At 46.0% G+C, this 23,660-nt stretch overlaps 1 protein-coding gene across 1 annotated transcript in view; it reads right to left on the bottom strand.

The window, feature by feature from the left end:
* gabrg3 (gamma-aminobutyric acid type A receptor subunit gamma3) overlaps nt 1-23,660 on the bottom strand; it is a gene marked incomplete at both ends in the record, with an annotated part of 449,762 nt that overhangs the window by 96,189 nt on the left and 329,913 nt on the right. Inside the window, one exon of the mRNA XM_084337932.1 lies at nt 18,238-18,458. Coding sequence (XP_084194058.1) covers nt 18,238-18,458 — 221 coding nt within the window. The remainder of the gene's footprint in view (nt 1-18,237; nt 18,459-23,660) is intronic.

Here is a 23,660-nt window from a genome sequence, read left to right as displayed (position 1 = left end):
CTATAGTTCCCTAAAGAACCAGGTTGCATACTTGCTCCCTGCGTAACCAGAGATTGGACATTCAATGTTGATTTGCCTACGAATACTCATTTGCCTTACAAGTGCATTCAAATCATAAATGTCATTAAGTGAACGTTGTATATACCCTTTGCTATATAAAATATTCGATTTATACATTTGTGTGGACTTCGTTTCATCAGGTGGGAAAGTGTTCATCATATCTATATCATGTACTGTGTGGCCAGTAGTTAAAGTACATACTCGGTAGTGGTTTAATGATACCATACTTATCAATACAGTCAGGGAATTGTACCCCTCAGTTACAATTGGTCCTTCGAGCCGGAGGGTAACTAGTGTAATATTAATATAGTGTTATTAATATTGAAATGGCCTATGATGAACACTCCACGAAACGGTCCTCCTAACGTAGAACGCCCGCGGCGCAGACGACAGACACCTCAGTACTTAGAGGATTACGCTGTCAGTCAACTACCTAGCCTTGGACAAACGGTAAACGCGGTAAAAGTAGAAAGTAAAATTATGTCTGACCTTAACGACCAGGTTACCCCGACCACAGAGGCCCTAGTGGGTTCTAATGTAACTGACCAAGCTCACGGTGGGGACCAGGAGGGAGCTGACATGCCTTTACCCCCCGCCAATACCGAAGAAGTAGTCCCCGACCAGCCCCGGGAGGAAGACAACCCTACAGAGAGAGAACTCTGCACGGAAGAAGAGGAGGAGAGCACCGAGGAAATAGAGCTCCAGGACTCCCCAACGAGTACAGCCAGGAGCGGCTCACCTCTACAACCGTCTTCCCCCAGCGAAGCGGAGAGGATGCTATCACAGGCGTTCCTCGTCAGCCTGACAGCCTCTACCGAACGCGATCGACTTCAGGGTGAACGCGATCGACTCCAAGCACAGACGCTTAGCGAGCGCGAACAACTCCAAGCGCAACAACGGAGCGAAGAAGAGCGCATACGCCTGGAGATGAGACGCCTTCAGACGGAAGAGAATATGGCAAGAGACCGGGCCGACGCCCAGCGCGCCGCTGCCGGTGCCCAAAGAGAAGCAGATCTCACCAAGCGCGAAGCCGAGCGCGACAGACTACAAGCCGAGCGCGACAAGTTACAAGCGCAGCTAATGTACACTAATGGAGCAGCTGATCCTCAAGGCAACACCCTCTCCCTCCGCCAGGGGTTCAAGGAACTCGTCGAGACAACAGTCAAGGGCAGCGTCTCCTAACCGAGCAAGCGACCCTGAACTTGACCAACAGACCAAGCCTATACCCCCCGCAGACCCCCTTCCCAGACCGGTCCAAGCGAGACCCAGCTACAAGGAAGGAGCGGCATACACTGCGGAGAAGCTAAATAAACGACTACAGGATCTAGAGGACCTGATAGAAGAAGAAGAGGGAGAGGAGGAGAACCAAGCCCGACGACAGCACAGTACTCCACCGGACCAGGAGGTCCAGTACAGCCCAGGCTATACCCCCGCGGCGCTGCGCTACAGACCCCCGACTCTATTCACGGGTGAGCATGACGCACGACCAGCCCCGAGGAATAGCACCTGGACCAGCGGGCCATGGTACCCTGCCGGTACCAGCCCACAGAGAGGCGCAAGAGGAGACTCGCCTAGGAGGTCTCTCCCCCAACGCTCGCCGATGTATCAGCCATCCACGGCGTCATACATTGCCACGCCGACGTTTCCAGACTTCACCTATGAGAATCGAGCACAGTACACGGAGCTCCGGATGTGCTTAGAGACAATGATGGTGGATGTCGTTGATGAACGTCACAAGTATGCAATATTACTGAAGCACCTGAAAGTACCGCGAGCGCACAATATAGCGCTAGCCTATGCCACCTCTACGACCCCATACACCGCGGCTCTAGCAGCGCTGGACCAGAGATATGGACGTATATGGGATTACGTAATCCAAGAGATAAGGCATATTGATCGCCTACCCCCAGCAACAGACAATCGCTCATTAGACGACCTGTCTATAAAAGTGCAGTCCCTGGTAGGGATGCTGGGAGCGCAACGAGAAAAGGGTATGCACGAGCTATACGCCAACTCTAACGTCGAGAGGATTTTAGAGAAGCTGCCACCCGCCAGACAAGAGCGCTTCAGGCGGCAGAGAGACCACCGTGATCCTAACGGTCCCGAACCATCCCTCCTCGATCTAGCCGACTTCCTGGCGAGAGAAGTCAGCAGCTTACGACTGGATACGTTCGTGCGGAGCACACCAAGCTCCAGAGAGGGACCCAGGAGAATAAACGATGGAAGAAGATCGGTGACTGTCATGCACCAATCAGAATCAGTACCGAGCAGTAAGAACCACAGTACCCCCTCGAGAAAAGAGAAGTGGAAGATGGTGTGCCCGTACTGCGAGAAGGAACACTGGCTGTCACAATGTGACCTGTTCACAAAGATGAATGCAGAAGAAGTGAGTCAATGGATAAAGTCCAACAGGCGCTGTTACCGATGTGCGCGCAGTCACATGGCAGCCGAATGCCGCCTAAAGAAGAGGTGCAGTCGGTGTGACGGAGCCCATCTAGATGTACTACACGACAGTAACAGAAGAAAGCCTGCACCTGCACCATCGAGCAGCACCAAGGCAAGTGTCATGTACATTGACCCCGCCAGCAGCAGCGGCGCCCAAGTGCTCTTAAAGGTAGTCCGTGTAACATTGAGCTACCAAGATAAAGTCATGGACACTTACGCCGTCCTTGATGACGGGTCAGAGAAGACCCTTCTGCTCGCGTCCGCTGCGGCCCAGCTGGGACTGCGGGGGAGCGAGAACCAAATGACGATTTTGACAATAAGAAGAGATTTAAAGACGATAAAGGGCGAGAATGTCTCCTTCACTATCGCAGCAAGCGGGCAGCCAGAGCGACGGTATAGGATTACAAATGCTTTCACCAGCCAAGAAATAGGACTATCACAGTACACCTACCCCATCGCCAAGCTGATGGATAAATATGTGCACCTGCGTCAACAACCTATCCCGCTCATAGACGGCGCCACCCCGACCCTGCTGATAGGCTCCGACCATGCAGACCTCATAGTCCCGATAGACCGGGTCCATACAGGACCCAGAGGCTGTCCTGCAGCAGTCGAGACCCGCCTAGGATGGACACTACAAGGCCCCCTCGCTAAATCTCTCAACCGAACAGCAGCCACTAGCTGCCTCCACTCCAGAGCGACAGAAGGAGACACCACACTCCTGCAGCATGCCGAGAAGAAAATTGACTGGCGACGTCGTGCGCTGCTCCGCGCCTCCCTGATCAAAGACGGCTTTGATCTCCGGCAGCGGGCCAGCAGCGACCCCCCAGTATTGCGCAACCTCAACCCAGAGGTCGCAGAGGACCCAGCAGCAGAGGAAGAGGTCCGACACAGTGTGAAGAACAGTTTCTACGTGGACAACTGTTTACAAAGCGTTTCGACTCAAGAAGAAGCCGAGGCTCTCCTACTCAAGCTACGCGCCTCCCTGATCAAAGGCGGCTTTGATCTCAGGCAGTGGGCCAGCAGCGACCCGCACGTATTGCGCAGCCTCTCCCCCGCGGACAAGGCTGCCAGAAGCGAGACCTGGATGGCGACAATCCCAGGAGAAGCCCAAGAAATGACACTAGGATTAGTCTGGCGCTTCAAAACAGACTCGCTCCACTATAGACACAAACCCCTGACCACGGAGCAGGGAAGGTCGACGGCGATACCGACCACCAGACGGAGTGTGTACAGAACACTCGCCAGACAATATGACCCGTTGGGATGTATTCTACCTTACACCACCAGGGCAAAGATGATTGTACGAGCACTATGGGACAAGGACCAGGGCTGGGACGACCCAATACCCGCACACCTTGCCTCCACATGGAGAGAGTGGGAGACGGAGCTCCGCTCACTCCCAGGCGTCAATATACGCCGCAGCTACTTCCCACCCACAGTGAGGCCAGAGACATGCAAGATGGATCTACACGTCTTCAGTGACGCCTCCGAAGTAGCCTATGGATCGGTGGCCTACTTGCGTGCCTAAGAGAAGGGAGGAGAGATACACACTGCTTTCATCCTGGCTCGCTCAAGAATAGCCCCACGAAAGCAACAATCTATCCCGCGTCTAGAGCTCTGCGCAGCCCTAGCAGGAGCGCATCTAGCCACGTTAATCCAACGTGAACTCACCATTCCGGTGCACAGAACAATCTTGTGGTCAGATTCCACGACAGTACTCACATGGATCAAGTCTGATTCATGCAGATACAAGGTCTTCGTGGGAGTCAGAGTCACAGAGATTCAAGAGTTAACAGAAGCAGCGAGCTGGCGGTATGTGGACACCAAACACAACCCAGCTGACGTCATCACCCGGGGAATGTCCCTAGATGACCTCACCCGTCGCAACATCTACAGTGACGGACCAGAATTCCTCAAGCTCCCGGAAGAAGAATGGCCTACGCCCACCCCACGGGAAGCGAGTAAAGAGGAGGCTGAGAACAAGAAACCTATGTTCTGTGGACTGAGCACAGTCGCCTCCACAGACCCCAACATAGATGATTGCATTACCCTACAGAGTGCGCAGCTAAAGACATTCCTGTGGCACCACCCAGAGATTCAGCACACTGCCGACATTTCAGCAGCTGACTACGAAGAAGCAGAACTTCTTCTACTACAACGAGCCCAGAGAGACTCGTTCCCCGATGAGCTAGACTGTCTACAGGGAGGAAAGCCCGTCCCATCAGACAGCAGATTGCTCCACCTGGCACCCGAGAGCGACGCCCATAATCTCATCAGAGTGGGTGGTCGTCTGCGGAGAGCCCCCAATCTACCGGATGACGTTAAGTACCCGATAGTCTTGAACAGCCGACACAAGGTCACAGAGCTGATCATAAAGAAATACGACGAGGATGTACACCACGCAGGAGCAGAGAGAGTCTTCGCGGAGATCAGACGTCGCTATTGGATACTTCAAGGGAGAGAAGCAGTGCGACGCTTCCAGCGAACCTGTCTAGACTGCCGAAAGTGGCGCGCGCAGCCCAGCATACCCCGGATGGCTGACTTACCTCCCTGTCGCCTCCGACTCGGCGACAAGCCATTCCACTCCACAGGCATGGACTGTTTTGGCCCGTTGTATATAAAGAAAGGAAGAGGAACCGAGAAGCGGTGGGGTATTGTATTCAAATGCATGACCACCAGAGCGATACATATCGAACTTATTCCAACCATGAGCACAGACTCATTCCTTATGGCCTTCCGAAGATTCACATCACGGAAAGGAAAACCGTCTACATTGTTGTCTGATCACGGGACAAACTTCAAAGGCGGAGAAAGAGAGCTGAGAGAGAGCTTCCAAGCTATGGGCCCAGAACTTAAGACCCACCTCGCTCCATCCCAGATTGACTTCCAGTTTAATCCCCCGAACGCACCCCACTTCGGTGGAACCTGGGAACGAGAAGTACGTTCTATAAAGACAGCCCTGTATGCCGTGCTTGGGGCCCAGACTGTGGCGGAAGAAGTCCTAATGACAGTCCTCACGGAGATCGAGGGAGTATTGAACTCAAAGCCCCTCGGCTACGTCTCCAGTGATATAGCAGATGTCGACCCAGTCACCCCCAACACACTCTTGATGGTGCGGCTGGACCCCGCGCTACCCCAGACAATGTACAGGCCTGAAGAAGCGAACGGCCGAAGAATGTGGAGGTACAGTCAAGTACTGGCTGACAAGTTTTGGAATAGCTTTCTACTCCACTACCTACCGTCTCTACAGACCCGCCAGAAGTGGGTAAAAGAGAGAGACAATTTGACAGAAGGAACAGTCGTCATGATTATCGACCAGTCACTACCCAGAGCTATGTTGCCGGCTGGCCGCGTAAGCAAAGTGATCACCGGTGCCGATGGCAAGGTCCGAGCAGCCGAGGTGCTCGTCCAAGGGCGAACTTACACACGACCCGTGGCGAGGCTAATAGAACTGCCCAGACTCCCAGACACTATCGATGACGACCATGACCCCACGACTTTGTGAGTTGACTGACCCTTACAGCGGACCTTGAGTGGTAGACAGTGCGGTTAATCTGTCTCTGCTTAGCTAATTAGGTGGGACTAATTAGGGGGCGGCTGTTGTGAAGGATCAGATTAAACCGAATATATATATTTATTTATGGATATATATTTAATAGTATTTGTATATCGTTTGATATCCCTTGTATATTCCTTGTACATATACACTGAATATCCCTTTAGTCTACTAACAGCCCATAATAGTTTCATTCTACCATTGGACAAGAACCTGGCGCCAGCAGCCAAGCCCCTTGGTTCAAGTTCAATCGTGCCGACGAACATGTCGTTACAAGCCCGGTTCCGCGTAGGAATACGTCTGGCGAAATACGAATGGTACTATTTGTTCACAGCGCATATATATATGGCGCAAGTAAAGTAGAACTTTCTTTTAGTCCATTAGTCCTTTACCCTCCAACCTAGTAACAGACGTGAAGCCTCACCCACGACCCACGTGTGGTGCAGTATGGCCTACTTGGCCTCAGAATAGGCATTGAGACATCGTGTGGATTAATAGTTGAATTGTCATAGTTTGGCACTATACCGTCGAGTGGGACGTATTTCTATTAAGTTAATAATAGTCTATTATGTATGGTGCATCGTTCGGTTAGAGCTATAAAGTGAGCAGTACCCCCATCGTTCCTGGCGTTATCTAGAGTCTTAACCAGGCTGGGCAGACCACGTGTGGTGCTTTCATCCGAGGAGTTCTGGGCCAGGACGAGTGGACCTGCACATTGGATTACTTTACCCGGACGACGGCGAGCCCTACACGGCTTGGATTATCTACGTGCTTTGGGTGCTTTGATTATGCCATGGATAACAGCCAACACTGCTGAGTGTTGGAACTACCCCCCGAGAGGAGTCCAGGTGAGACGGCGCTCTACCCCGAGTGAGGTCACCTCACGGCTCTTGGTTGTGGACTGGCAGCTACCGTCTACAAGAGGGCCCAGCTGTATTCATCTGTGGACCGAGGTTCTGTGGGCACCGTGTTCAGCACTCTGAATTCTCCCAAGAAATCGTCGGCCAGATGGGATATCGCCAGCGGCTCTCCTAACCCCCCCCCCCCTACTGACTTACAACCAGCGGGACCCCCCTTTAGTGTATCCAGCTATAATCATTTAAGTACCATCGCTATAGTTCCCTAAAGAACCAGGTTGCATACTTGCTCCCTGCGTAACCAGAGATTGGACATTCAATGTTGATTTGCCTACGAATACTCATTTGCCTTACAAGTGCATTCAAATCATAAATGTCATTAAGTGAACGTTGTATATACCCTTTGCTATATAAAATATTCGATTTATACATTTGTGTGGACTTCGTTTCATCAGGTGGGAAAGTGTTCATCATATCTATATCATGTACTGTGTGGCCAGTAGTTAAAGTACATACTCGGTAGTGGTTTAATGATACCATACTTATCAATACAGTCAGGGAATTGTACCCCTCAGTTACAGTACCGCTTGCGGTCAGCAGATGCCAAAAACACACATTGTCGCTTTAAATTGTTTATTTTATCAGATGCAAAAAAACAACAAACATTTTATCAGCATTATATCGGCCATCAGCCACCCTGCCTTCAGCATTGGCCATTAACACTTTCCGTGCCAGCCGTGCCAGTCGTAAATACCCCGTTGAGTGCCACCGCTCTATTCAATGACAGAGCGCTCACATTTGTGAATGCATAAACTATATCTTAAATTATGGCTATGTGTCTAATACGACCGTCGCTTATCAATGATTTGTTTGCAGTCAACATTGTCGAAACGGATTGTTTTTTAATCGGTTAATTTCCGTTTTATAAAAAAAAATTTAAACGCTCGTTTTTGAAACTTTCAGAAAAAATATTATTCTGCAGGAATCGCGCTTTACTGTAATACACAAAACACGTTGTCATTTTTCTGCCTATTTATGAATCGCTTTCAAATAAACGCTAGATTATCGATAGTATATGTGTACTTATGCACGCTATAGAAGCGGGCTGAAAAATCTATTATCTTATTTCCTGATCAGCACACACACACTCACAGCCACACACACACATATGGGACACATTGATATATAGGTGAAAACAGCTCTGATTATCCCAAGACTGGTAAATAGATTCCTTACCTCAGATCAGATGTTCTCCAAAAAGATTATTCCAATTCCTGATCGCCATTCCAAATATCGATCGCGTTTATTGATCCAACGCTGGGTGGTCGAAAGACATATTCCACGCTGTTCTGATGGTGGGCGATGACTGCAATAGGCTTGGATTACATGCCTGACAAGTAAAATGTGGAATCCGGACTCTTTTTTCCCCATCCATTTCATTCAGTCCAATCCAATGGGGTGCAATACCATCCGGAGAGACGATAGGGGGCGGTATTTTCCCTGTTCGAGCTCAGACAGATCCCCACTGGTAACGTGAGGCTATCTATGGAAATCGATAATAAAAAAAATAACGATTGAAAACGAGATTTCTCGTCGGTTGGCACTCAACGGTTGGCATGAACTAACGAGAATTCTCGTCGCTGGCACTCAAAGTGTTAAAACCCATATTAATCGACCATGAGAGGAAGTGAGAAATATTCGAGCAGGCATAGTCAAGCAGAGGGAAAAAAATCACTGTGAAATTTCATGCCAGGCATTTGAGGACATTCTGTTGATCAAACCTATTCATCTTGCTAGCTGTGTAGCTATATTCACAGTACAGGAAATGATCACAACTGCATTCAGTGAGTGAATGAGTCTCTGATTGAACTGCCTCTTGGCTGATGGAACCAACCACTGTGAACTGCTTACGAAATGGTGACTAGAGTCGACTCTGGGGCCTTGCACACACCTCGCCATACAAGCAGGACAACATTTTCTATCTACCTGAAAGTCAGTGGTAGTTAATTAAGAAGTAAGACGTCAGTGTCAACCTTTAAGATTGTACTTCTTAAATTAACTGAGATGAGGACCCATAGTGGTTTTCCTTCTTTAACCAAAGCGGCTTTACAATCTTTTTATGTTGGTTCGTTATGAAACCATACCCATATCCAGATGTAGCAGGGTGGATTATCCCTGCTTTATGGGAGTGGATGTACACGGCCACCTGGTAGTGAGGACGCAGCAGAGCTGGGTCCAGCTAGGTCCCCGACTTTAGGCCAGGAATGTTGAAGTGGAGGTCGAGCAGCAGGAGTGGATGGGGCCTAGGATTCACTGACCTAGGGATGGTACGCTGGTCCTTCTTGCCCTCCAGGGCGATCAGCAGTAGCTCCCCACACACCCACACTTCCCCCAATACTTCCTGGGCCCTCCCACACCCGATGGCAGTAAAGATGGATGATATATTCGCTCCCCAAAGCAGTACCCTTCCTTAATGACGAGTAGAGACCTTTCACAATGAACTATAGGCAGGGAGTGGGGAAAGGGTTGAACTGTAATGAGCATTACCCGGAAAGGAAAGGGTTAGACAGAATGCACATTCACAGACACGCACACAGTGGTCCCATCAACTGTCCTTTACTGGAAGTCTGATTCAAGTTACAATTAATTACACAATGATTCAAGTTATTTACGCCCTGGCCACCTAGTGCTCTCGCTCTGTAACACAGACTAAAGTGCTTCCCACACAGGACTAGCCACAGTAACAACACCTTCCCTTTAAGGGTTTATATATACTGTTCCGCTTCTCTGTAGGTGGGGAGAGAGGGGAGGAAGAGGGAGAGGGATAAAGGAGTTATTGAATGGGAATTTATAAAAGAACACACATTATTATCACGCTCAACCAAACTGACAGTGGGCCCACGTTACAAATAAAAGTCCTATCTATAGCCGGCTTTTCCCCGGCTATAGTTCAAAGCACTGTTTATCTTCGCCCTTAGAGAGCCCGCGCCACACAGAGAAAATGTCTACCGAATGTCTAGCTTCAGCACTCGGAGCACTCGCTGTACTTATCCAAATGGCGGGCCTGCTCTCACCACCAACCGTCCGTGGGGTGAGCTGGCCGTCGAGAGGTCCCGTGATAGCAGGCAGCGGGGCTGGGTAGACGCTGGGCAGGTGACTGCTGGGGTAACGGCTCGGAGGGGCTGGAGGAGCGTGCAGTGTAGTGACGTCCGCTGCTGGGCTGAAGGGGGTGGGGCGACACGCGGGCTAAACTGTGATGCTAGCTGTTGAGAGTCACAGCCAACTAGTGACACTTGTTATTATGACATCCTGTTCTCTCTGTCAATTGTAGGATATAAAGGTTTAAGCATATGTTTATTGTATATATCTGTTTTAAATCTAAGCATATGTTACTGTATGTGTCTATATGTGATATGTATACTGGGCTGGGCTGCACAGTCAGAGGCCTCTGTGCTGTGCAGGAATGTGGCCTTGGAGACAGCTCCGACCAGAGGAGCCTGCAGAGTTAACCCTTGCAGTTAGGAGCAGAGGAAAGAATCACTGCCTTACAGTTATGAGGCAGTTATATGCTATTATACACTTTAAAAATACAAAATACATATGATGATCAATCAGTGTTTAAGTATATGAGTATTGAATTGTACATGTACATATATGCTGTATCTGCTTTCTGTAGAAATTGGATCATTGCAGACATGCATAAGTGCTTAGTGACGTGATTGTTATGGTTTGTAACCGACCCCAATCGCACAACACAAGACAGGTATGATGGTTTGCCAAGAAACAGATATTTATTGAGAGACAGGGAAAAAAGGGCACTGTCCCTTTAAGGGAGAACACAAATACAGGAATATAACAAGAAGGGAAAAACTAGGTGCCTTTAAGAGGCGGGCAGGAAAAGGGAACACTAAGGGAAGGTTAATGAACGCTAGGGGAAAACATTAAAGGAACGCTAGGGGAAGGTTAAAGGAACAGAGGAACTAGAGACTAGGAGATGTCGGGACAAGGAGCTAGGGAACAGGAGAACTGGGGACTAGGAGAACTAGGGACAAGGAACTAGGTGGAACTAGAAAGGGGAGAACTAGGGACAGAGGGGACTGAGGCCCGCGGAGGCGGGCTGGGGACAGGGAGGAACTGGGGACTGGTGGGAAAACATCTGGGCCGCTCTGCAGAACAGAGGAGAGGGTTAATATTCAAAAGGGAACAAACAGAGCAGATGCAGAACAGTCCAAATAAACAAAGTAACAAAGTAATAATATCTTCGTGTGACAAACACACAGGGGGAGATGTAATGTCCAAAAATACTATCTAAGTGAGAACAAAAAAGGAGGCATTACGCTGGGTGAGTGACTTAACAATCAAAACTCACCCAAGCGTATGCGTAATGGTACAGGAACAGCAGCGGGACGAGGGCAAGAGGCATTACGCTGGGTGAGTGACATCACAATCAAAACTCACCCAGGCGTATGCGTAATGGTACAGGAACAGCAGCGGGACGAGGGCAAGAGGCATTACGCTGGGTGAGTGACATCACAATCAAAACTCACCCAGGCGTATGCGTAATGGTACAGGAACAGCAGCGGGACGAGGGCAAGAGGCATTATGCTGGGTGAGTGACATCACGATCAAAACTCACCCAGGCGTATGCGTAATGGTACAGGAAAGGCAGCGGGACGAGGGCAAGAGGCATTACGCTGGGTGAGTGACATCACAATCAAAACTCACCCAGGCGTATGCATAATGGTACAGGAAACGCAGCGGGACGAGGGCAAGAGGCATTACGCTGGGTGAGTGACTTAACAGTCAAACTCACCCAGGAGGCACAACGCTGGGTGAGTGACTTAACAATCAAAACTCACCCAGGCGTATGCGTAATGGTGCAGGAACAGCAGCGGCGGCGAGGGTGTCGCCACCGGGTAGCTGGCTGTCCGAGCCGAGGAACAGAGTGCTGGAACAGCGGCGGTGGCGAGGGTGTCGTCACCGGGTAGCCGACTGTCGGAGCCGAGGAACAGAGTGCTGGAACAGCGGCGGTGGCGAGGGTGTCGTCACCGGGTAGAACTATCTTCGTGAAAAATACACAAAGAGCAAAGTACCAAAACAAATACAAAGAGAATACTATCTTTGGTGTGAACACACACAGTGGGAGATGTAACGTCCAAAATAATATCCAAGTGAAACAAACAGAGGCACAACGCTGGGTGAGTGACTGTCAGATTAAAAAGGTGGTAATTCTTCAGTGTTAGAAACACACGAAAACGGAGATGATCTAGACAGTCAAAACTCACCCAGACGTATGCGTAATGGTGCAGGAACAGCAGCGGCGGCGAGGGTGTCGCCACCGGGTAGCTGGCTGTCCGAGCCGAGAACAGAGTGGTGCTGGAACAGGCGGCGGTGGCGAGGGTGTCGCCACCGGGTAGCCGGCTGTCCGAGCCGAGGACAGAGTGGTGCTGGAACAGGCGGCGGTGGCGAGGGTGTCGCCACCGGGTAGCCGACTGTCCGAGCCGAGGACAGAGTGGTGCTGGAACAGGCGGTGGTGGCGAGGGTGTCGCCACCGGGAAGCCGGCTGTCCGAGCCGAGGACAGAGTGGTGCGCCACAACTTGGAGTGCGCACCGGAACCGAGAGACGCATCGGGGTGCGTCTGCGTGGAGGGGTGTGCCAAGCACGAAGGTCTGGAAGATGCGCTCCTGCGCGCTGGTCTGGAGAGCGTGCCAAGCTCGAAGGTCTAGGAGATGCGCGTCTGCGCGTTGGTCGGGAGAGCGTGCCAAGCTCGAAGGTCTAGGAGATGCGCGTCTGCGCGCTGGTCGGGAGAGCGTGCCAAGCTCGAAGGTCTAGGAGATGCGCGTCTGCGCGCTGGTCGGGAGAGCGTGCCAAGCTCGAAGGTCTAGGAGATGCGCGTCTGCGCGCTGGTCGGGAGAGCGTGCCAAGCTCGAAGGTCTGGTAGATGCGCGTCTGCGCGCTGAGTCTGGAGAGCGTGCCAAGCTCGAAGGTCTGGTAGATGCGCGTCTGCGCGCTGAGGTCTGGAGAGCGTGCCAAGCTCGAGGGTCTGGAAGATGCGCGTCTGCGCTGGTCTGGATGTGCGTCAGGACGACAGCTGCGCGGGGGGTCTGAAGTGGATGACTGGGATGCCTCCCGTGGAAGTCTAGGGAGCGCAGACCAGTCCCACTCTCAGGCAACGGCGACAGCAGGCGAAGGCTGGAGCATACATCTCTACGCCGGAGAATCAATACAGCATAGGCAGAACAGAGGACCTCCCGAAAGAGTCTAGATGTTTGAGAATATGATACGGCATGTTTACAACACGACCCCACGCCGAAACGAGGGGAAGAGCCCTGGTATTTAAAGCCCACAGGGGAACTAATTAGCCTGCCACCACAGGTGCGAGAGGTAATTGATAATAGTCCAGGTGTGGCCACTGAGAGTAAACGAGAGTAAAGAACGAGAGGGTGGGGGCTAGAGAGAGTGAGTGAGAAGGGAATTTCTAACAGTAGGCTTACAGAAAACAGGGAAAGTTGGTGAGCAGCGGACAAAACCTCACAGTGATGGGGCTTTCCCAGCACAAAGAAATCTATTACTCTCTCTCAGTTACAGTAACGACTAGAAAGGGAGGAGTTCATCTTTATGTGTTATGCGTTGATTGGCTGGTAGAGTAGACAGGAGCCAGGAATGTGGCAAACATGACGTAATAGGGGCTTTCCACAGCCACAAGTAATCTGTTACTTCTCCAGTACAAGTAACGACTAGAAAGGGAGGAGTTCATCTTTACTGAGTGTGTTTATGTGTTGTGTGTTGATTGGATGGTAGAAATGACATCACTGTATTGACCAATAATAAAGAGGTCTTGATATGATGCTACGGACCTGTGTATAAAAAGGTCAGCTCGCTGGATCCCAGTCAGATTTTTCAGCTTGTCAGATTTTCCATTTTTTACTTCAGACACCATTCTTAGAGGCTATGCTATGCTAGAGAAGAGATGTTTTTTGTTTTATACTCACTTTTACTGAATTGGACATTTCCAATGCAGTTTCTTTTGTAACTTGCTTTTTCTAATTAAAACAACCTTTTTATATAATACCTATTGAATTCGTGGACTGTTTTCTATCGCAATGTATCACGACGCTGGCCTCGCCCTGCTCTCGTCTGAAGGTAACGGTATATCTATAACTGGGAGCCATGCAGATTGAATCAATTGCTGGTTACTGCTTTTCAGCTAAAGTTATATAAAGGATATATATATATTAAGGCTGTCAAATATATCGCGTTAATATCGCGTTAACTCCCGATTCTATTAATGCCACTAATTTTTTTAACTCAAGATTAACTAATTATTTTTTTTTTTTTTTTTTTTTTTACTAGACTTCACTCAGGTGTATTATTGATGCTCTCATTGATACTATGTTTGTTTCTGAAGTGTGTGTGTGTGTGTGTGTGTGTGTGTGTGTGTGTGTGTGTGTGTGTGTGTGTGTGTGTGTGTGTGTGTGTGTGTGTGTGTGTGTGTGTGTGTGAGATATAGAGAGAGAGGGGGGTGAGAGAGATGAGGAAGGGGCAAAAGAGAAAAAGAGCTGGAGAGTGTGTGTGTGAGGGAGAGAGGGGGGTGTGTGATTAATCAGCCCTTGTGTGTGTGAATGTAACAAGTTCCTAACGTTTTCTTTCCCCTATTATTTCATGCACACTTTATTCATTGTTTTAAATTATTATTTTCTTTTAAGTTATTTTGTGCATCACTCTGTTTTGAATTTGATGCAAATTTGCAATGCATGAGGGTCATCCTTTTGTGTTAAATGGCTGCACAAAGCAAGCATTTGTTGACTCGCATGTTGATAAGAGTATTAAAACTTGGAACTTGAAAAAGATCTGTTTAAGGTAAAAAAAAAAATTAAAATAAAAATGCGATTAATTTGCGATTAATCGCGAGTTAACTATGGACAATCATGCGATTAATCGAGTTAAATATTTTAATCGTTTGACAGCACTAATATATATATATGGCACTGTTTGTTGTTTGCGGGTTCCGGTATCTCTGTGTTCGACGGGCTCCATCGGGTTTGTGGGAAACTGAGAATCTAGTCACTGCAGGACCGGACGATCGGTACCACGGACTGATGGGCCTGTCAAATTGATAAGGGGTACTGGGGCTTGCAAATAATGATCAAGTGTTAGTACGCTAATATTACACTATTGGCAGTAGTAAAAGGTATTAAAAGAGAAGTAATATCATCAGACTTTGTTAGATTTGTCATTGGGGCAGAAACACGGCAGAAACGCTGCATGGATCAGAAACACGGCAGAAACGCTGCGTGGATCCATTTCATTTATTATGTATAGATCTTAGGTGTAATGGGTACAGATGTCAGTTTTTTTAGCATTACAGACCATTCCTCACAAATGAGGATAGTGGTGACGGTGAAGTAATATCATCAGACTTTCAAATGAGTAGCATTACAGACCATTCCTCACAAATGAGGATAGTGGTGACGGTGATAGTGGTGACGGTGAAGTAATATCATCAGACTTTCAAATGAGTAGCATTACAGGCCTTTCGTAAAATGATGATAATAATGATGATAATAATGATGATAATAATATTATTGTTATTATAGGCAATAAGAGTTCTCCCAGACATACATTCGGTTTATTATAAACAAAGAAGAGGTTAACAACTCTTCTATGCTTACATTTCATATCAACTGGATATAACTAAATTAGTGACTATGAAGTAAGCTTGATAGAAATAGTAATTGACCCGAGAACTTAGCGAGTTTAGCACCTCGCTGGGGGATATCGGGCGGCCACAGGGTTATATCTCGAGTAAGTGAACTGAGATAGATAGAGACAAACCCATCGGCTCTCATCACTAGCCTAACTGAAGCTAAGCTGTGGGTCGTGGTAAACCCCCTGTCATGACGCCTATACTTCAGCTAAAACGCAATGTGGGCAATATCTACCACACTCTTCGGCAGTAGCTCGTCTGCTTCTTTGTTCACAATGTCTCTTCCACATTAACTAAAAGCTAAGCTATGGCATACTCATTACTAACACGCTTCGTAACTGGGTTTATATCTCGCGTGCTAGATCTCCGGAGCTCCAGCTCTGTGCGTCCTCTCCCCTCTGTGGAAAACGCTGAAGAGGAAGTGCCTCCGTCGGCGCCGCGCCCTGAGCCCATCCTTCTTCACCTGTATCTCCCTGCCCAACGTCGTCACCAGCTCCCCCTGGCGGCACCTGTATCCTGTCCCACTATGAAGTGTCAATGTTAGGATAGGGAGGATCAAGAGAGGTAGCAAGTTAAGTGTCAATGTTAGGATAGGGAGGATCAAGAGCGGTCAGCCGGTTACACAACGTCCTCGCGAACACAGGGAATGCAAGGAATTAGCGTTAGACACATTGAATTATTGTCAGACATATTCAGGTGTCTACACAGAGATTGGCAGACTTTCCATTAAATGTAATGTAATGGCCTACTGACAGACTCTGAATTATCACATGAGCATACACACAATACACAATAGCAGGAAAACTCCAACATTTGGGGAAATTAGCTAGATGGAAATTTTCCATCTACCCTGGAGTTAGACAAGAAGATACATACCTTTTTTCTTCTCTGTGCATGCAGTAGGAGTAGGAAGACGTGCACCGTTAGCCTAGCTTAGCGTCAGTCACTAGAAGTAGGTTCCTCCATTAGCCTAGTTCCCAACGTCTTCCTACTGCTACTGCATGCACAGAGAAGAAAAAGGTATGCATCTTCTTGTCTAACTCCAGGGTTCCCAAAATGTTAGAGTGTTAAGATACATACCTTTTTCTTCTCTGTGCATGCAGTAGGAGTAGGAAGACGCGCACCGTTAGCCTAGCTTAGCGTCAGTCACTGGAAGTAGGTTCCTCCATTAGCCTAGTTCCCAACGTCTTCCTACTCCTACTGCATGCACATTTCTTTGAGTGGCGAGTGAAGTTTTGTTTGTTCAATAATTTCTCGCCACATATCAAGCATACAGGTAAGCCCCCATCGTTAGTGGTGAAAGCAAATTCATCTGTCCACGCAGAACTAAACCCTTTTTCTCCAATACTTTTCTTTTTTTGTATTTATCCATGGTTAGCTTATTGGGGGGTCGGAAACTCAAGATTAGCCACCTGCAAACGGCAGGGAGAGGCGTGGGGTGTGACGTATATTTTAGTTGATTTCACTTTTTTATTTTTAACTTTTATATCTCTAAAATAAGAGGAGCCGTTATTTATTTCCATATTATAATTTATTTTCAAACCTACAGGGAGCCACTGCAGAGTGGCTGAAAAGCCACAGGTTGCCGACCCCTGAACTAGACCAATGAAAGTAGTAGTCTGTACTGAATGGACGTTTGTGCCAAATTTTAAGAAATTCCCTCAAGGAGTTCCTAAGATGTCGTGTTCATAAGAGAATGGGACAAACGTGAGGTCAAAGACCTTTGACCACCGAAGTCTTTTCAGTTCATCCTTGCGTCCAAGCCACGGCTGCACTGAGGCATGATAAAACATCCATAGATATAACACTTTTTTCCCAAGGGCTGTCTGCCTGCTCAACCAACCATCCTCAACACCCCTTATCACTAGACATTTCCCCCTGTTCATTCACCCAAACCCCAACAATGCAGTGCCCCCCCAAGCGTGTCATGTCATGATCTCTGTTGGCGGGGTATATAAAACAAGCGGACCTATTACTACCATTAGGTTAGTCCGTTGCCAGCATGCATATTTTGAATCAAAATAACCGAATTCATAAATCAAACATCATATCTGAAAGTAATACAATATATATTGTAGTTTCTTTAGGACCTTTTCGTCTGTATGCTTTGGCATTGTATTTCTAGAAGTAAACATGTCAAGACTGCCATCCCAAACATATCATAAAGGTTCTACTATAGACCTTTCAAGTGTCGTAATCTTTCTGCCCAAATAAGGGAGTTTGGCTCCACCCGTCTGGGAAAATGAATGGGTTCAAGACCACAAAAAAAAGAATAAAAAGGAATAATTGCCAGCCAAAACTAGTTTACTATTCCAGCAAAGGTTCCCGAACATCACCAGCTGCAGTGCATTCCGGTATAGAGGGGCCGTAAAGACATGATCCTTTTTGTATTAACAATGTGACTCTTGAAAATAGAGTAGTTAGTTAATAAAACATATAATCCTTCTGTAAAATGTCAACTTTCCCTCTCACCCCGACTGTACTGTAAAGGACAAAATGACTGGTAAATTGGAAAGGAAAACAACTTTAAACTTTAAAAAGAATTACGACAACACTTGTGAGGTCTACAGTATACTGGCTGAGGAATGAATTACCTCATATTGTTTACCTTAGTGTATAAAGTATCTTTCCATCGTTCCATATTCTGAGAAGCTGATTGGGTGTAGTAATCCAGTGGGAATCTGCGTTCTTGGAATTCCTGAAGATGGTATCTGGTAGCCAAATAAGTCCAACCATATTGCTGTTCAAAGTCAATATTTTCATTGTGCTGTTGTATCTGAGGCGACTGTCCGTCCATGTCTGAGCAAAGATGATGTCAATTTCGTATTCCTAAAAAAAAAAGAAAAGAGAATCAAAAAGAACATAATAAGTGGATATTCTGTATGTATATGGTCAGTTCAGATACAAGTGGATTCCTTGTGGGACCGGACCGACAGACCAGTCTATAATAATAAAGGCTAATGTAGTGAAGAAACCATTATTGGTTCTTCACATTTACCAATATTGGTCTTCAGCGGCAACAGTTGCTTATGGACGTGTATTGACATCCATAAGTTATTGACAGGCCAACAAAAAACACAAAAACACAAAACATATACAGTATTTAGATTTACTGATGATCTGAAAGTAAGAGGTCTCTGCTGGGTGTCTATTAGTAGAGTACAGGAATGTACTGGGTGTACAGGAATTGACAGGAATGTACAGGGATGTTCCGATTTTGGAAATGGTATATATATATATTTTTGTATTTATATATATATATGTATATATATATATATATATATATACAGCAAGTGAGTGAGTCAGACAGACTGTCAGGGCTGTCTTAAATACTTCGAAGCTTCGTTCGAACATAAAAAAAATAATCGAAGTAAAAAAAAAAAAAAAAAATCTTGCGCCTCCATTCCAATGAAACGAAAGTAAGCGGCGCCTCGACTCCACCTCTCTACAACAAGCACGTGGAGATTATCTGTGTTGAAAACAACAAGGACAGCAGCAGACATGTCGACGAATAAGTCATCAGACGTGTGGTTACACTTTAAAATATGCAAAGACAATGCCCAAAAAGCCGAGTGCCAGATATGCCAGAAGAAAATGGCATATCACAACTCTACAACAACTTTGTCAAATCACCTAAAAAACTTAAGTATTGTTGTACACGATGGAGACGCCACACAAAACATTAATAAGGCTATGCCTATGCTGCTATGACTAATGTGTTACCAAGTTGGCTAATTTAATTGTAATCTGCTTTTGTAGGTGCATTGTCTGATATAATTATAAATTATAAATGATCAATTAAATATAATATAATTGTTTGCTTGATAGACGAAGGTTGCAACATAATTATGTAATGTCATGTCGTTGGCTGTGAGAGCAGCCCCACTGCACCCAGGCAGCGCAGCCGAGTGAAACCTTGTTGGCTGCGTCACAGTCACGAAAGGGGCTACTTAATTAATTAATCCAATCCACTTTATTTATAGAGCACATTTAAAAACAACAAAGTTTACCAAAGTGCTGTACAAGTCCCACAACATAAGATACAAAAAAATATATATATTCTAATAAAAAAAAAATTTGAAGCTTCGAATAAAAATCGAAGCTCGGCCCCGAAGCTTCGATTGCCAAAAAAAGCTTCGAAGGTCAGCCCTACAGTCCTGTGAGTCAGACTACTTCATTACCATTCAGTGGAATTCCCTATTGGCTAGCAGGCACAAACCCGTGGCTTTATCAGAGCTGATGTCATTCACAACTCAGGGTCTGGCCAACCTGCCGACTTGGAAGGAGGGTCAGCAGCACCAGCTTTCAGTTGCTGTACTATGGATTATGTAGGCTGAGTGCTCAGAGCAGGGTGTTTATAGAAGACACGGGAAGTGAAGGAAAAGCTCATTTCTGTGGGTCCAGAAACCATGAAAAGATTTCCTCTATACTATCCATAACATAGCAATTTCATAGATAACAACATCCAGACAGCTATGAGAAACAGAACAATGTGAAAGATGTGGAGCTTGCTTCACAAGGCCCCTTCATAAATCAAATCAAATCAAATTTATTTGTAAGGCCCGACAACACACGTTAATGTCCCCATGGGCCGGACACGTCTTCTTTAAACAAGTCAAGAAGAAACATAACAATAAATCAAGAACAAAACAAGAACACCATAAGGTCCAACAAATTTAAAATAAATGCAAAATAATTTGTGATCCACTGAGCAGTGAGCCACTGTCATTCTGAATCACTTGAATCACTTTTGTTTTACCTACTCTGTGGACAATCGTGTCTCCTTTTTCGAAAAAGACAAAATCGGCTATTACTGTAATTGAAAACACAACCAGCGTGGCAACTAACAGGTCGAAGTGTAAACCAAGTGTCTACAACTATGGTTGGGAATCTATTTTCAAAATGATGTAAGCTATCCAGTGTGCAGCCAGCCATTACCCGGGGAGCCACTTTCAAACGCCTCTATTAGAAAGTCAGCCATTACTGGCTTCACTCATCCATCATAATGGACTGCGACGGGATAAGAGCGGGAAAACGCTATAGAACCAATACACGTTTTTGACAAGCAAATGATGCCTACTGTAATAAGGAACTAACTGGCATAACCTTGTACCAAAGTTTTGAAAATAGTGTTGAAAGACTCATCCAGTGAAATACTAGCATATTTAGGTTGAGTTGACATGGACTACCACTGTTGTATGGCGCACACATTAAACTATTAAACTATATTATAACTGGTGCAAGCCAAGCCGAATGGTGCCGTGCCAAGAGGAAAGCGTAAATGGGTTGTTGGTGCGAATTTAGTGCTAACAATCTGTTGTAAAGTTTGGTATCTTTGGTGGAAGAAGTGCACAAATCTACAAGTCAAAGTAGCGACACCTTGATAGAACATAATTTATGCAAACCCAGAGTTCTGAGCTGACTGGTGACTTTTCACGCATATTTCAATAATCTGAAAAGATTTCGTCTAACGGATGACCTCCATTCCCAAATTGTCTTGGATGAACAAGGTTTTACTGGACTGATGAAAGTTAAGTCCTCCATTTAGAAGACGTTTGTGTGCTGTATTTACATAAATGCTTTGGAAAGTTAAATTCTCAATGCATTAACCCCTAAAGGTTATGTTAAAATGGTTTGTAACCTTTAAAGGTTATGTTAAAATGGTTCGTTGCCAGCTTATGCTGGTTCTGATTGCTACCTCTTCAAGTTGGCAGCCGGTTGATCATTTAACCCCTTAAGCCCGGTACAGGGCAGAGATTCATATCACGCCATAAATTGTGTTCTTTCAGCGTTTCTTTTTCAAATGTAGCCAAGAGTAAAGACATAATCATATCAAAACAGCAATCAAAGTGTATATTTTAAGCACTACGTTTGTTTACCAATGATTTTAAGTGTTTTTACGTTATTTTCATATCCCATAAAGTAGAACGTAGTTCGTTTCTTTACCTTTCTGTGAACGTCTTACAGTAGATTTCATTCATGGTCTTTGCTGCCGTGTCAGGGGCGCCTGGCACTGCCATTGGAAAGAGGAGATTTGGCCCGATCCATAGATTTGATTTAAAAGATAGATTTGGCCATAATAAGGTCATTTATAGGCCTGCTATTCTATATTCTATATTCATATTTAAAATGGCATGTGTCCGGATGGCACATTCAGTACTGTATCTACAAAAACCCCTGTAAATCATCTGCCCTTTATTAATTTGCTTAGATTTTTTGTACACTTGATCTCAAGAAGGTGCTGAATGAGCTCAGTGGCAATTATTCACATCTGGTCAATGTTAGCATGGTGTTATTAACCATCAAATATGATTTTTCTTTTTATTCATTACAATTTACTTAGGCCTAGTAACAGACACAATATTTCTCACACTGGGAATACATTCCCTGAGATCCATAGATGTCCCTAGATACCAAGAACATGCAAATGGACCTTGTAGAAGTGGAGCAATCTTCCATTTATTTAGGTATTTATTTTTAGGTGAATTCTCTGAAAATAATGGCTAGGGCTTAAGGGGTTAAAGGGCATCCTTTCCATCAACGTATCCCATGTTTTGTATGCAAAATATTTGACTTTAAAGTAACTTGTAACTGCAGGCTATAGGTAGGGATGATTATTTTTATTGATATTGAAATCACAATTATTGATTTGAGAACATCATATGACTATCATTGAATTTCGACCAACCTTTCTTCTCGACCAAAGGCTGCCTTTCTGTCATCTTCTACAAGTTATCAAAGACATTTAAAATACGAGAAACGCGCCGTGGCTCCCTCCTCCCTCTCAACACGAGCTGAAACTGTTTGGGCTTGAGTGGGAGGGGCAGAGCACACCACTATGAAGGAAGGGTGCACTGCATCTACAACACAGTCTAAATGAGAGCAACGCGGCATGCGGCACAATAATAGTTTTATCTTGATTATCTTGTGTAAAAAAAAAAAAAAAAAAGCAAGAACAATGATTTTATACTATGTCTGGTGGGGGTAAACTATGTTATATTGTGTGCTATAGCAAAAGTAGCTCACAAACAACAATTCTTCAAATGTACTGAACTTTTTACACTTTTAAACCACTACATTTTAAAGAAAATATTCCAGAGACAGAGATCCATGATTAGATGAAGTCTATAACAAAGATATAACTATAACTTTTAATTGAGTCTGGGGGGCTTTAAAAAACTAGTATTCTACAGTACTTGGGGTCCATTAATCACTGGAGTAAATGGGATGCACCGATCAGTATCTGAGAATTTCGGAGAACCAAGAGCCCAATACCGAAAAACATGTCTAACATGGCAGAAATCAAAACAAAGAGACTTGATTTGCTGAATTTTTGTCACCTTAACTAACGTTATCTCTAATGGGGAACATATTATATCTCAAAATGACGGTCAAAGTCTATTCTGTTCATTAAAAGTAATGGATAGGATCGGTACTCAGTATCAGCCGATACCCAAAGCCCAGGTATTATTCGGTATCGGGACTGAAAAAGTCAGATCGGTGCATCCCTAGAAAACACGCTATGAATAAAATAAACAGAATTAATAATGAGCTGAAATATCTGGGAAATAGAGAGGTCCAAATGGAGGACCTACTGTACTGCAGGTTTGGCGGAAGGGAAGTCATATACAATGTCATCCAAAAAGAATCCCAAGACAGTGCTTTCCTCTATGGCTTAATATTAGTAGGGAAATTCCCATTGTTGACAGGATTTTAATCTCACTATCCTACTGCTTCCAGCCATTTCCCCACTGGAAGCATAGCTGCAGACGGAATGAGTCTTTCGGTTCATCAGTGTCAGGGGTTTGGTTCCAGGGGGACTACTATGGGAGGGCTGAGATACAGTAGGGCGGGTATGTATCTAAAATCAAAGATGTTGCTCTAATTATGTAAAGCGGGAAAAATACCCAATACTAAGCATGAGAAATGAAGCACACAGCAGAAATGTTCCCCTGGGACGTGGAAAATCTGACAGAGGCAAGAATATACTGCAGGATTCTCTGCAATATGAAAGTGAAGTGTTTTTAATAG

This window comes from Notolepis coatsorum, assembly GCF_963971535.1.
Source record: "Notolepis coatsorum genome assembly, chromosome: 2".
NCBI classification, from domain to species: domain Eukaryota; kingdom Metazoa; phylum Chordata; class Actinopteri; order Aulopiformes; family Paralepididae; genus Notolepis; species Notolepis coatsorum.
This window is presented reverse-complemented; position numbering and strand designations above follow the sequence as displayed.